The sequence below is a fragment of the Canis aureus genome, chromosome 7, assembly GCF_053574225.1.
Source record: "Canis aureus isolate CA01 chromosome 7, VMU_Caureus_v.1.0, whole genome shotgun sequence".
Classification (NCBI taxonomy): Eukaryota; Metazoa; Chordata; class Mammalia; order Carnivora; family Canidae; genus Canis; species Canis aureus.
Window position 1 is genome coordinate 37,317,042 of NC_135617.1, and position 14,459 is coordinate 37,331,500.

Genomic DNA, 14,459 nt, shown 5'->3' on the forward strand with positions numbered 1-14,459 from the left:
TTTTGTTATAATGGTGCTTCCAAAAAAAAAAAAAAATGGTGCTTTCATCTAACATCCATAATGAGATATTTATACCAATGGCAGCCACCATCTTTGATTGGGCACTGGCTGTGGCCTTAGTCCCAGGTCCTTTATATTGATGATTTCACTTACTTAATGAGTTAAGTGTTGTTATTCATTAGTATGGAATTGTTTCCAGGGATCAGAGTTCTTTGAATTGTTACTAGTTTTGAGTAGTGCTGATCACATCATGAATCCCTCCAAAAGTTGGTTTTGGGGATAGCCCTCGCTATATTCTTAATGAAAAGAGGTTAGTACTTAGTATTCAGTATTCAGAATTCACTGAAATATTGTATCCATAAACCACAAGTTGCCTTTTGATACTTAATGTCAAATAATTTAGGCTTTCTTAATGAAGAGAATTTCCTATTTTTTAACTGAATTCTAATATTTAGAAACACTCTAATTCAGGATGTTTTCATTTCTCTCTTTATTCTGGATACTTTCATAATTAGCAAGGTGTCTATTATGTGCGACATAGACAATTTTAACCAGAAAGTATCCAGCCATATATTTTATTAAGGTCTTTTTTTTTATTAAGGTCTTGATCAATATATAATAAAAGGTACAGTGTTCTAAATTTATTTTATTTCACATTGGAGACCCACTATATGTTCTTCTTATAAAGAATAGAAATAATAAGCACTCTTGTTTGCTTTTTAGTATATTTTTAGGCTTCAGACAATTTCATTAATGACTCAGTTAATATCAACAAACCCACTGTGGACCAACAAAGCCTTTTCCTAGAAGCCTGACATGTTAGAAGACTTTTACTTTTGTATTCAAGACCAGGTTTTTTTTAATGGAGACATAATTAGGCCTTTGAAGGAACCTGTTAAGTACAGGTTAAGCTTCAGTCAAAATAGCACTACTGAAATGGGAATCAATGAAAATATGTTGCTTCCCCTCTGAAAGTCACAGATATGACCTTTGAAAACCTGTTACGTGGGTTATTCTGGCAAAAGAAATAAGCTGGTGACTAAGTGAGAAGTATATTAAGAACTTTCCCACACACTATTTAACACACAATACAGCAATTCTGATTAGTAATAAGGAGAAAAGGAAGACTATTGGAAAGAAGGATAAAGAGCTGCCAGGCAAAACTCATCAACGACTGCATCTCAATGGGACAGGTGCACATGAATGTCTCAAGAATTTAAGTATGTTAGAATTATCAAAGAGAAACAAATACTAAACTTAAACTCCAATTGTTGCTTTGAAGCCTGGAATAATAAATTATCTTCCCCTTGTTGGCTAGAAGAGGCTCCTGTTTTCTCAATTTACACAGTTTATCACACAACGAGTCATAGATTTTCATTTGCATTCTATATGTAAAAGGTATTTTATGAATGTCACATGACTGCTCTCTTTCAGGTTTTCTACTTTCGTCCTTTTAAAATGTCCATTATTGCTTGTGGGGTAGGAGGGAGGATCTGGGAACCAAATTGTTAAATTGCCAGATTGCCTTGTTATCAATGGCACAATCTTGCAGACACTGACTGATAATTTCAGAAAAAAATCTTAACCTTCAGGTCAATATATATCTGATTCTTATTCATTTTATTGCTGCTGTGTGGCCAGCAAACATACTGAGTTCTGCTTAATACAAGCCGGGGCAAATTTTCTTTGTCCTTGACCAGAGTTTTAGCTCTCACTGATGCACTTTTGATGAGTAGCAGAACAATGCAACAATTGGTAACCTAAATCTATATTCCACAAAACAAACAACCAACCTATAAATGTATATATTTATTTTCTAGTAGCCCATTGTGGGATTTGAACTCATAACCTTGAAATCAGATCTGAGCTGAAATCAAGAGTTGGACTCTTAACCTACTAAGCCACTCAGGTGCCCCTCCCAACTTATAAATATTTTGACCACAGTTTAAGAAAATGATATATTTTAATTTTGGCGACAATCTAGCACTCAAGAAATATTACTGATGATTTATTAGAGAACTTAACTTTGTTGGCCCAAAGAGATGGGAAGTTTTTTAGACAATTATAAAAGCTGTATATTTTCACAAAACACTCTTTTGGATTGTCTTAAGGAATAAAATAAAAAGAAATACAGTTTATGTATTGCAGAAAGCATTACCCTATCCTGTGACATTCTTATTAAGGCACATGTTTCAATGACTGTTTTATAAATTTTTTACAATGCAAACAAGATTTTTGCTTTAATGGAAAACTATGCCTTGCTTAAAGCACACCCTTCGAGGTTATTGACTTCTGATTTTATGGCCTCTGCATTTTTCATGGCTTTTGAGCTATTTTGCAACTCTGTAAGTTGTAGATAACTGGTAGCATTGCAAAATAATTCTTTTCTATAGACATGTAAATAAATTCTGTCTAGCAGAGGTTTAATTGACTTTGCTCTCACACTGTGGAAGAAGCCAGCTTTACCTCTACTGGAATTCATTTCAATATTCCTGATTTTTATACATTTCTGTTTTTTGGATAGTCCTTTGAACTGGATGTAACATTGTACTGGTTCCCTTGTTAAGAATGACAGATTTTCCAATGGATAGTCTTTCCTCCTTTATCGAATATTAGTTGACCATAAAGTTCAGGGTCCACTTCTGGGTTCTCTATTCTGTTCCATTGATCTATGTGTCTGTTTTTGTGCCAGTACCACACTGTCTTGATGACCACAGCTTTGTAGTACAACCTGAAATCTGGCATTGTGATGCCCCCAGATATGGTTTTCTTTTTTAAAATTCTCCTGGCTATTCGAGGTCTTTTCTGATTCCACCCAAATCTTAAAATAATTTGTTCTAACTCTCTGAAGAAAGTCCATGGTATTTTGATAGGGATTGCATTAAACGTGTAAATTGCCCTGGGTAACATTGACATTTTCACAATATTAATTCTTCCAATCCATGAGCATGGAATATTTTTCCATCTCTTTGTGTCTTCCTCAATTTCTTTCAGAAGTGTTCTATAGTTTTTAGGGTATAGATCCTTTACCTCTTTGGTTAGGTTTATTCCTAGGTATCTTATGCTTTTGGGTGCAATTGTAAATGGGATTGACTCCTTAATTTCTCTTTCTTCAGTCTCATTGTTAGTGTATAGAAATGCCACTGATTTCTGGGCATTGATTTTGTATCCTGCCACGCTACCGAATTGCTGTATGAGTTCTAGCAATCTTGGGGTGGAGGCTTTTGGGTTTTCTATGTAGAGTATCATGTCATCGGTGAAGAGGGAGAGTTTGACTTCTTCTTTGCCAATTTGAATGGCTTTAATGTCTTTTTGTTGTCTGATTGCTGAGGCTAGGACTTCCAGTACTATGTTGAATAGCAGTGGTGAGAGTGGTGAGAGTGGACATCCCTGTCTTGTTCCTGATCTTAGGGTAAAGGCTCCCAGTGCTTCCCCATTGAGAATGATATTTGCTGTGGGCTTTTCATAGATGGCTTTTAAGATGTCGAGGAATGTTCCCTCTATCCCTACACTCTGAAGAGTTTTGATCAGGAATGGATGCTGTATTTTGTCAAATGCTTTCTCTGCATCTAATGAGAGGATCATATGGTTCTTGGTTTTTCTCTTGCTGATATGATGAATCACATTGATTGTTTTACGAGTGTTGAACCAGCCTTGGGTCCCAGGGATAAATCCTACTTGGTCATGGTGAATAATTTTCTTAATGTACTGTTGGATCCTATTGGCTAGTATCTTGTTGAGAATTTTTGCATCCATGTTCATCAGGGATATTGGTCTGTAATTCTCCTTTTTGGTGGGGTCTTTGTCTGGTTTTGGAATTAAGGTGATGCTGGCCTCATAGAACAAATTTGGAAGTACTCCATCTCTTTCTATCTTTTCAAACAGCTTTAGTAGGGTAGGTATGGTTTCTTCTTTACACGTTTGATAGAATTCCCCTGGGAAGCCATCTGGCCCTGGACTTTTGTGTCTTGGGAGGTTTTTGATGACTGCTCAATAAATGGTGCTGGGAAAATTGGACATCCACATGCAGAAGAATGAAACTAGACCACTCTCTTTCACCATACACAAAGATAAACTCAAAATGGATGAAAGATCTAAATGTGAGACAAGATTCCATCAAAATCCTAGAGGAGAACACAGGCAACACCCTTTTTGAACTCGGCCCCAGTAACTTCTTGCAAGATACATCCATGAAGGCAAAATAAACAAAAGCAAAAATGAACTATTGGGACTTCATCAAGATAAGAAGCTTTTGCACAGCAAAGGATACAGTCAACAAAACTAAAAGAAAACCTACAGAATGGGAGAAGATATTTGCAAATGACGTATCAGATAAAGGGCTTGTTTCCAAGATCTATAAAGAACTTATTAAACTCAACACCAAAGAAACAAACAATCCAATCATGAAATGGGCAAAAGACATGAAGAGAAATCTCACAGAGGAAGACATAGACATGGCCAACATGCACATGAGAAAATGCTCTGCATCACTTGCCATCAGGGAAATACAAATCAAAACCACAATGAGATACCACCTCACACCAGTGAGAATGGGGAAAATTAACAAGGCAGGAAACCACAAATGTTGGAGAGTATGCGGAGAAAAGGGAACCCTCTTACACTGTTGGTGGGAATATGAACTGGTGCAGCCACTCTGGAAAACTGTGTGGAGGTTCCTCAAAGAGTTAAAAATAGACCTGCCCTACGACCCAGCAATTGCACTGCTGGGGATTTACCCCAAAGATACAGATGCAATGAAACGCCGGGACACCTGCACCCGGATGTTTCTAGCAGCAATGTCCACAATAGCCAAACTGTGGAAGGAGCCTCGGTGTCCATCGAAAGATGAATGGATAAAGAAGATGTGGTTTATGTATACAATGGAATATTACTCAGCTATTAGAAATGACAAATACCCACCATTTGCTTCAACGTGGATGGAACTGGAGGGTATTATGCTGAGTGAAGTAAGTCAATCGGAGAAGGACAAACATTATATGTTCTCATTCATTTGGGGAATATAAATAATAGTGAAAGGGAATATAAGGGAAGGGAGAAGAAATGTGTGGGAAATATCAGAAAGGGAGACAGAACATAAAGACTCCTAACTCTGGGAAACGAACTAGGGGTGGTGGAAGGGGAGGACGGCGGGGGGTGGGGGTGAATGGGTGATGGGCACTGAGGGTGGCACTTGATGGGATGAGCACTGGGTGTTATTCTGTATGTTGGTAAATTGAACACCAATAAAAAATAAATTTATTAAAAAAAAAGAATGAAAGATTTTAGAAAAAGAGTTAAATTCTTTAGCACGTGTCTGTATGAGGTCATGACCTTTTTATTTGCTTGGTGAACTATCCTTTAATAACAACTTAAATGGGGCAGCCCCGGTGGCTTAGCGGTTTAGTGCCGCCTTCAGCCCAGGGTGTGATCCTGGAGACCCGGGATCGAGTCCCACGTCAGGCTCCCTGCATGGAGCCTGCTTCTCCCTCTGCCTGTGTTTCTGCCTCTCTCTCTCTCTGTCTCTAATGAATGAATAAAATCTTTAAAAAAAAAAAAATAACAACTTAAATGAAAAGTAAGTTTTTGAGTGGAAAATTTTGAAATTAGGTGTCTATAATCTCTGATCTCACAGATGGTTACCAGTTTTCTCTTTTTCACTTTTTGTGCCATAATTTTACTTTAGCTTTCATTCAGTTACTATTCCTTCTTTTAACCTCAGATAAACTTCTTGATGAATGGTAAGCCAGTGCAAAATTGGTAATTTAAATCTGTGCTCCACAAAGTTAAAACAAACAAACAACTTATCAAGATTTTAATCACAGTTTAAAAAAATAATGTATCCTTATTTTGGAAACAATCTAGCACTCAAGAAGTGCTTCTGATGATTTATAAGAGAACTTAATTTTGTTGAGCCATAGAGATGACAAAACTCTTTAGACAATTTTAGAGCTGTATATTGTCACATAACTCCCTTTTGGAAGTTAATGTTTTTATTGAGACCTTTCATAAATGATTCATAGAAATCATTACACTGTATTCAAAGGAAACATTTCACAATATCCAAAAAACAAAAACAGATTTTTATACTTACTGTGCCCCACCAGAGAGCATCTGCATATGTAGAAAACTCTTTATTGGCATCCTTTTCCACAAGATAGACAAGGAAAGATGAAAATATAAGAACCAAAAATCCTATGTACCAAGCTGTGATTAATTCCTAGATATAAAAAGAATAAAAAGCTGTTAGAGGTAAAAAAATCTGTGAAAAAGGAAAAAAAATCTATGTATTCATTTTTCTACTTTTCGGATATTTATGACAATGTATAAATATACATACATATATATTTATGGAATTTACTTTTTTATTCAGAGAATGTCCCAGTGAACAGAACCACTTCCTCAGTCTTTTATTTTTATGGTTGCACAGTATTCTAAATACATGGGTTTACTATAATTTATTTGAAGCATGAGGACTTGGAAAGCAGTATTTTTTTATTTGAGTAGAGTTGACACACAGTTACATTAGTTTCAGGTATACAGCATCCTGATTCCATTTCTCTGTATGTTATGCTGTGCTCACCACAAGTGTTACTGCCATCTGTCACCACACATCACTATTACAGTATCACTGACTAGATGCCCTGTGCTGTGCCTTTCATTCCTGTGACTTAGTCATTCCATAACTGTAACGCTGTCTCTTTCTCTCCCCTTCACTGATTTTGCCTCTTCTCCCAATCTCCTTCCCTCTGGCAACCATATGGTGACTTTTAAGTAATCCATTATACATTGTGCTTTAACTAATTTCTGAAATGACTAAGTATGCTTGATGGGTTCATTAAATATTCCATGGCAATCAACGAAAAGGTTTCTAAAGTCTTATTCTATAATTCAGAAAGCAAGCCTTACTTTGCTGTGAGCATAGACCACTGAACCTAGTAATTTCCAAGTGCCTCCCCTTCGGTCCATGCGCACCATGCGGAGGATCTGTAGGAAACGGAGACTTCTGAGTGCGGACGTTGCAAAAATATTACCCTGAGTTTTTGCAGAAACAACTGCTATTGAAGCGATAAGGACAATGGTATCTGAAAGAAACAGGTTGAAATAACCGTAAGTAGCAGGACTTGGACGTTTTGTTGCTCAAAATAGTGTTTCAGAAAGGTTCGCTTTGACCTATCTGAGGCACAGATAAACAGATCCTGAACCCTAGCCTGGAGTAGTGGCTACCTGGGCTCTGTGACAATTGAAAAATGAAAGAACGGAGAACAGGATCTACTTATTACCTTGGTTCTGACTCTTTGGCCACTGTATGCTTTACCTATGCAATTCTGTATCATTTGCTACGTAACCTTGGACAAATTGGATGGACAATGGGCTTTGGAAAGTTGAGTGTTCCAGGGAGTACTAAGGCTGTATTCTTAGTTCCAGGGAGTACTAAGGCTTGGTTTCATTTGCATTCCTGTCTGGCAGAAAGGAACTTCTGCCTCAGCCCTACCCTGGAGGCTTCCTTCTTAATGCCATAGAGAGATCCTACCCTGCATGGCTATGAAAGTTCTTCTTGGTATAACCATGTCTCTTGTTTTCTTTCCAAAGAAGCTCGTGGCTTCTTTCTGCAAAAAATTCCCTTGTGTTGTGGAGTCTGCAACTTCATATACTAACAAAGGCCTCAGCTAAGTTGGGCACTCTAAGCTCTCTGGATAGAGTACTCTTTATACCTGGTCAGTCAATTATGTGTAAGTTAGGTATACAAATTAAATAATTGTACATTTATTACAACAGAGTATTAATTATCTTCACTGTGCATTGCATGGGAATGGATATTTGATGTTTGGCGTATTGGCATTTGACGTAAAAAATATCTACCCTTTTGCAAGCTAAGAAAGAGAAACAGGGCAGCTAATGAAGGCATAGAAAAGATAAAAGGGGACTTAATTGCTCCAAGGGCAAATATCTGAGTGATGGGAAGTAGGCTTTGAAGTGGGAGAAGTAAAGTGGGAATGAATGGCCTCCTATGGCAATTTTAAAATAAGTTAGCTTGACCTTAACATCCTCAAATAAAATTTCTTTCCTGCTCCAAGTGGGCTGTGCATGACTGGGCATCCACACTCCAGAGAGGAGTTCCACTTCAAGGGCATTGGATTTATAATGTTTCTGTGATCCTCAGGATTAACTGCTGTATGAATGTGTATTCATCATCCAGCTCAATTCTTTTTCCTGTACTGAGAGAAGTCTCATCTCTGGATGTGGACTGAGTAGGTCTTTTGAATGACTCTCCTGGTGCCCCTTTTGGTCAGGATTTGGAGTGGCTGTCAGTACAAGGGTCAGCTGAAGGGCTTTTTCCAATCAGATCTAACCACTATATGACTTTGTGGGTAGGGGCACAGAGAGCCACAAGCAAATCCTTGAGTTATAGCTCTATGCAGCTATTAGAAATGGGAAGGAATTAAATGTGTTGACACAGACACCAAAGACATATTTTAAGTGAATAAGAAGGCACTTGCAAAGCTGTATGTACAATGTGATCTTATTTTAATAAAAAATAAATGACTAGGAAAATCATACATATATATGCATGCAAATATATACAATATATGTATGTAAACACATGCAAATATACACAATATATACAGATATATACAATAATATGTATATATGTATACAATAATCTGTATATCTGTATGTATATATACACAGATTCTTACCATTAATTCTCTCCAGAGGTAGAGAGTGGGGTGAGTATGTGGGTAAAGGGACTTTTTACTTTCTAAGTTATTAATTTCTGTAATACTTAATTTTATAATAATGAAAATGTCTTTTGAAATCAGAGAAAATCTTTAGGAAAGAGTTAAGTGTAAAAACATCTCTTGATTTGCATCATTTGGAGAGATTTACTCCTGAGACAAGTGGTTTATAGACAAAAAGACATTTCTTATATGGCCCTGCTAGATATGTATTTGCTTTTATTTCTCATTGTAATCCTGCTTCCTTCCAAGTGTGCAAAGGAAAGAAAAAGGAACAATATCCGATTTACTGTGTTAAAATATTTGAGATAGTAGAAATAAGTAAATGACTTGCAGGGATGCAGAAAATACAGCACTTAAAACTTACTGCATGCCTGGCACTTTCTTTAGTTCTGTGTTTTTTACAAATGTTAATTATTTCATCCTTATAACAACTGTTTTGGTTAGGTCTTCTACAGATCCCATTTTACAGATGAGAAAAGTGAGGCACAAAAAGCACATATTGTATTAGTTTAGAAGAATCAGCTACTGAGCTGTTAAATTACAGCACAAAACTATGAAGTTAAAAAAAAAACAAACTATGAAGTTAGAATGAAGCTATGAAGTTAATTCATTAGAGAAAACCTAGACAAAGTAAAAGCAACACCGCCAGTTTGAGACTATTAAAAAAATTATGCACACAGTGAATCATAATCTAAGTGTTTGAAGTCACAAAATATGCAAAAGTAACTACAGATGTGATTTAACACCCTCATTGTAATTCAGATCAGATGAGAAAGTTGGAGTTCAGTAAAATGAAATCACAGATGAGCGACCAAATGGCAAACAATGAACACAGTCACAAAAATGTTTCTGGTTGGATTACAGTCCTCTACTGAATTTTGCTGTCAGTACCACCTAGAATATTTCCAAGGCCAATATTTTAGAAGTTATGACTACTCTTTATTTTTATGTGTGTATTTACTCTTTTTTGCAGTCTGCTATAGAATGGAGGCTCCACAAGGTTGGATACTTGTAGCCTAAGTACTTACAACAGTGCCTGAAACATGGTAATCACTTGATAAATATTTATAGAATGAAGTGAGATTAAACACTCAAGTTAGATTAGCTTGAGCTTTGTTCTGTTACCATATCAGTGTTTTAATAACTAGAATAAGAATCTGAAATACTCTTAAATTAATCAAGGGATCACTTCAAAATTCCATCTTGAATTCTATTACAACATAATAAATTATAGCTATCATTCTTTAAAGTGATAAATATCACTAAGATTTCCATTTTATAAAATTAGGTAGGGGCAGTCTTTAAAGATAGTGACATAGGAAGCTACTGAACTCCCTTCCTCCCACAGAGTCATCAAACAAACCATTGCACATGGACTAATTCCCTGTGAAGGAAATCCAGAAATTAGCCAAGGGACTCCTACACATTTGGTAAATAAGAAAATACCCATACTGGAATGAGTAGGAAAGGCTAAGACATAATCTTGCCTTAAACTTCACTCCTAGTCCAGTATCATACAAATGGGAGGTCACTCCCAAATTCCAGCTTCTCCCTGAGAGGCTTAGGGTTTGAACCCACATTTAGCTTCCTAATTTTAAAACTCCTACTTGAGGGACAGGACTTCCAAACGCCTTGCTCTGAAAGCCAATAGTCTTGAACTACAAGACTAGACTTGTAGTCTAGTCTACAAGACTAGAGCAAACAAAGAAGCAGCTATTAATGGGGGTGAGCATCATTGCGGCTACCACCCCAGGGCTCAGCAAAGAAGGAATAGGCAGAAAGGCCCATTTCAGTCTTTCTCTCAAAGGATTCTATTTGCATATTTTTAAAAAGTTTTAATTTAAATTCCAGTTAGTTAACATACAGTGTAATATTAATTTCAGGTGTACAATATAGTAATTCAACACTTCCATATATCACCTGGTGATGATCACAAGCGCTCTCCTTATAATCCCCATTACCTATTTTACCATATACGACAACCCCATAGCTAGCATCATAGTCAATGGTAAAAAAATAAGAGCTATCTCTCTAAAATAAGGAATAAAATAAGGATGCCCAATCTTGCCACTTTTATTCAGCATTGTATCTAAAGTCTCAGCCAGAGCACTCAGGCAAGAAAAAGAAATTAAAGATACCCAAATTGGAAAGGAAGAAATAAAACTGTTATTATTTGGAGATGATATGATATTATATATAGAAAGCACTAAAGATTCCACCAAAACATTATTGGAACTAACAAATGAATCAAGTAAAGTTGCGGCATTACAAAATCAATATACAAAAATAAGCTGTGTTTCTATACACTAACAATGATCTCTGAAAAAGAAAAATAAATCCTCCTTACTATAGCTTCAAAAAGAATAAAATACATAGGAATAAATTTAACCAAGGAGGTGAAAGATCAAAAAAAAAAAAAAAAAAAAAAAAGGAGGTGAAAGATCTGTTTGATGACAACTATAAGACACTGATGAAAGAAACTAAAATAGACAAAAATAAATAAAGATATTCCATGCTCATGGACTGGAAGAATATTTTAAAATGCCTACACTACTCAAAGCAATCTATAGATTCAATGCAATCTTTCTCTAAATTCCAATGGCATTATATGTTCTCATTCATTTGGGGAATATAAATAATAGTGAAAGGGAATATAAGGGAAGGGAGAAGAAATGTGTGGGAAATATCAGAAAGGGAGACAGAACATAAAGACTCCTAACTCTGGGAAACGAACTAGGGGTGGTGGAAGGGGAGGAGGGCGGGGGGTGGGGGTGAATGGGTGATGGGCACTGAGGGGGGCACTTGATGGGATGAGCACTGGGTGTTATTCTGTATGTTGGTAAATTGAACACCAATAAAAAATAAATTTATTATAAAAAAATAAATTCCAATGGCATTTTCCACAGAAATAGAACAAACAATGCTAAAATTTGTATAGAACCACAAAAGACATGGAATAGTCAAAGCAATCTTGAGGAAAAAAAGAACAAGCTGGAAGCATCATGCTCCCTGATTTCAAACTATATTACAAAGCTGTAATAATCAAAATCACAGAGTATCAGCATAAAAATAGACACACAGATCAATGGAACAGAATAGAGAGCCCAGAAACAAACCATGGATACATGATCAATTAATTAAAGACAAAGGAGCCAGAAATATACAATGGGGAAAGGATAATCTTGTCAATAAATGGTGTTGGGAAAACTTAATAGCCATATACAAAAGAATAAAACTGGGCCACTATCTCATACCATACACAAAAATCAACTAAAGATATATTAAAGACTTCAGTGTAACACCTGACTCCCTAAAAGTTCTAGAAGGAAACATAGAGAGTAAGCTTCTTGCATTGATCTTGACAATGAGTTTTTGGATTTGGCACCAAAAACAAAGGCAACAAAAGCAAAAATAAACAGGTGGGATCACATCAAACCAAAAACCTTTTGTACATAAAAGGAAAGCAACAAAATGAAAAGGCAATGTACAATAGGAGAAAATATTTGCAAATCACTTATCCGATAAGGATTTAATATTCAAAATATATAAATAACTCATATAACTTAATAGTAAAATAATATAATTAAAAATGGGCAGAGGAAATGAATAGATGTTATTCCAAATAAGATACACAAATGGCTAACAGATATAATGAAAAGGTGCTCAACATCACTAATCATGAGATAATGCAAATCGAAACCATAGTGAGATATTACTTTACCCCTATTAAAATGACTATTATAAAAAAGACAAGGCATAAAAAATGCTTGTGAGGATGTAAAGGAAAGAGAACCCTTGGGCACTGTTGGTGGGAATGTAAATTGGTATGTTCATTATAGAAAACACTATGGAGGTTGTTCCAAAAATTACAAATAGTGGAATAGATGATAGAATATTTTTCAGCCATGAGAAAGAAGAGAATTGTAATGTTTACAACAACACGGATAGACCTTGAGGGCATTATGTTAACTGAAATGAGTCAGACAGAGAAAGACAAATGCTGTATATCACTTATGTGAGGGATGTAAAAAAGTTGAACTTGTAGAAACAGAGACTAAAATTATGATTACCAGGAGCTGGGATTGGAGAAATGGGGAGATGCTGGTCAAAGACTAAAACTTCCAGCTATAAGATAAATAAATTTTGGGGAATTTATGCATAGCATGGTGATTATAATTAATGACGCTGTATTATATATTTGAAAGTTGCCAAGAGAGTAAATGTTAAATGTTTTCATCACTAAACATAAATGGTAATTAGATATGATGGAAGTGTTAGCTAACAATCAGTTTGCAATATATAAGTATATCAAATGAACAGGTTGCACACCTTAAACTTACACATTGTTTTGTATCAACTGTATCTCAATAAGGATGGAGAAAAATCAGGCGAGTAGCTTAAGCTGTGCAATTAATCATTTAAAATGTTTTTTGAAAGAGAGGAGCCTTGTCTTAAGTGAATATACCACATTTTAGTATAAGGTAGAGACTATAGACAGCCCTCAAAGGTCATTGGCTCCATATTCATTTGTTTATTCATTCATGCATTAAGCAGTTAATTGAATGTCAAATATTATATTAGATGTTTGCATTAGAAATGAATATTCATTAATCCATTAGATCATCAATCTATCACAAATATAAATTAAATCCCTACCATGTACCATGCATGGTGCTAAATACTTTTTGTACACCAATGTTGTCAATGGGGATGATTTTGCATCCCAGGGGACATGCAGACATATTTGGTTGTCTTAATTGGGAAGGGGATTACTCCTGGTATCTAGTGGTAAAGGCCAAGGTTGCGGTAAAACAATCTACAATGCTCAGACTAGTCCCTAGGATAAACAATTACCTAGTGCCAAATGTTAATGGTGCCAACATCAGGAAACCCTGATGTACATGACTTCATTTAATCCTCCTATAAGCTAGACCTCCAGTGACCATCTCCTTCTTGCAAGTGAAGAACTAAACTAAGACTTGCAGTGGTCAACTAGCCAAGTCCCAATATCCTAAGTGGCTGAGCTGACCATTCCTTGACATCAAAGTTGTGTCCTTAAAAGTTATGGAATACCATTCCTTGGATAAACAAAATCCAATGTCACATGGGTGGGGTGGGATGGGGAATAGAGGATGGGCTGGGAAAGCAAGTGGATAATAAAGCAGGAAGAAATTGTTATCACATAACACATTCAGGGGAGAGCAGAATGCAGAGAGAAAAATAATACTAAAAGCTGATGACTTTTATGGATACATCAAGAGAAAATGGGGCTAGAGGAAGAAATGAACTGTTAATAAACAAGGAGGAACTCCAAATTGCATGAAAAGAAAAAAAAAGCATGTAATCCGGAGCTCTTAAAATCTACTTCTCCCAAAGGAAACAGCTGTGAACAAGATGGGAACTAGTGAAGATAGTTATTAATTACAAGCAGCCCATTAGAAATGTGAAATATAGGCTTATAAGGTAGTAGGAAGTAGGTTCACATACTTACTGAATCACTTAGAATGATTTACGGATGAGTTCTTGAGATTTGAGGAGACTGCAAAGATTTGAGTGGAGTAAATACTGTAATGATATTTAAGACACATAGGGACTATATAAGAGCATATTATTAGACTCTACTGGAACTTTGCTCCAGTATTATTTAGTCAGCAAAATCAATATAAATTGATCACCTTGGACTTTGTGGAAAAGGGATTAGTTACTGAAATACTTAAG

At 35.9% G+C, this 14,459-nt stretch overlaps 1 protein-coding gene across 3 annotated transcripts in view; it reads right to left on the reverse strand.

Moving 5' to 3' along the window:
- Positions 1 to 14,459, reverse strand: part of KCNQ5 (potassium voltage-gated channel subfamily Q member 5) — a 499,459-nt gene that overhangs the window by 99,830 nt on the left and 385,170 nt on the right. For all 3 annotated transcript variants that reach the window (XM_077903397.1, XM_077903400.1, XM_077903399.1), the window contains exons 4-5: positions 6,907 to 7,082; positions 6,092 to 6,217 (exon numbers count right to left, since the gene is read on the reverse strand). In XM_077903397.1, the coding sequence (XP_077759523.1) occupies positions 6,092 to 6,217; positions 6,907 to 7,082 (302 nt within the window). The remainder of the gene's footprint in view (positions 1 to 6,091; positions 6,218 to 6,906; positions 7,083 to 14,459) is intronic.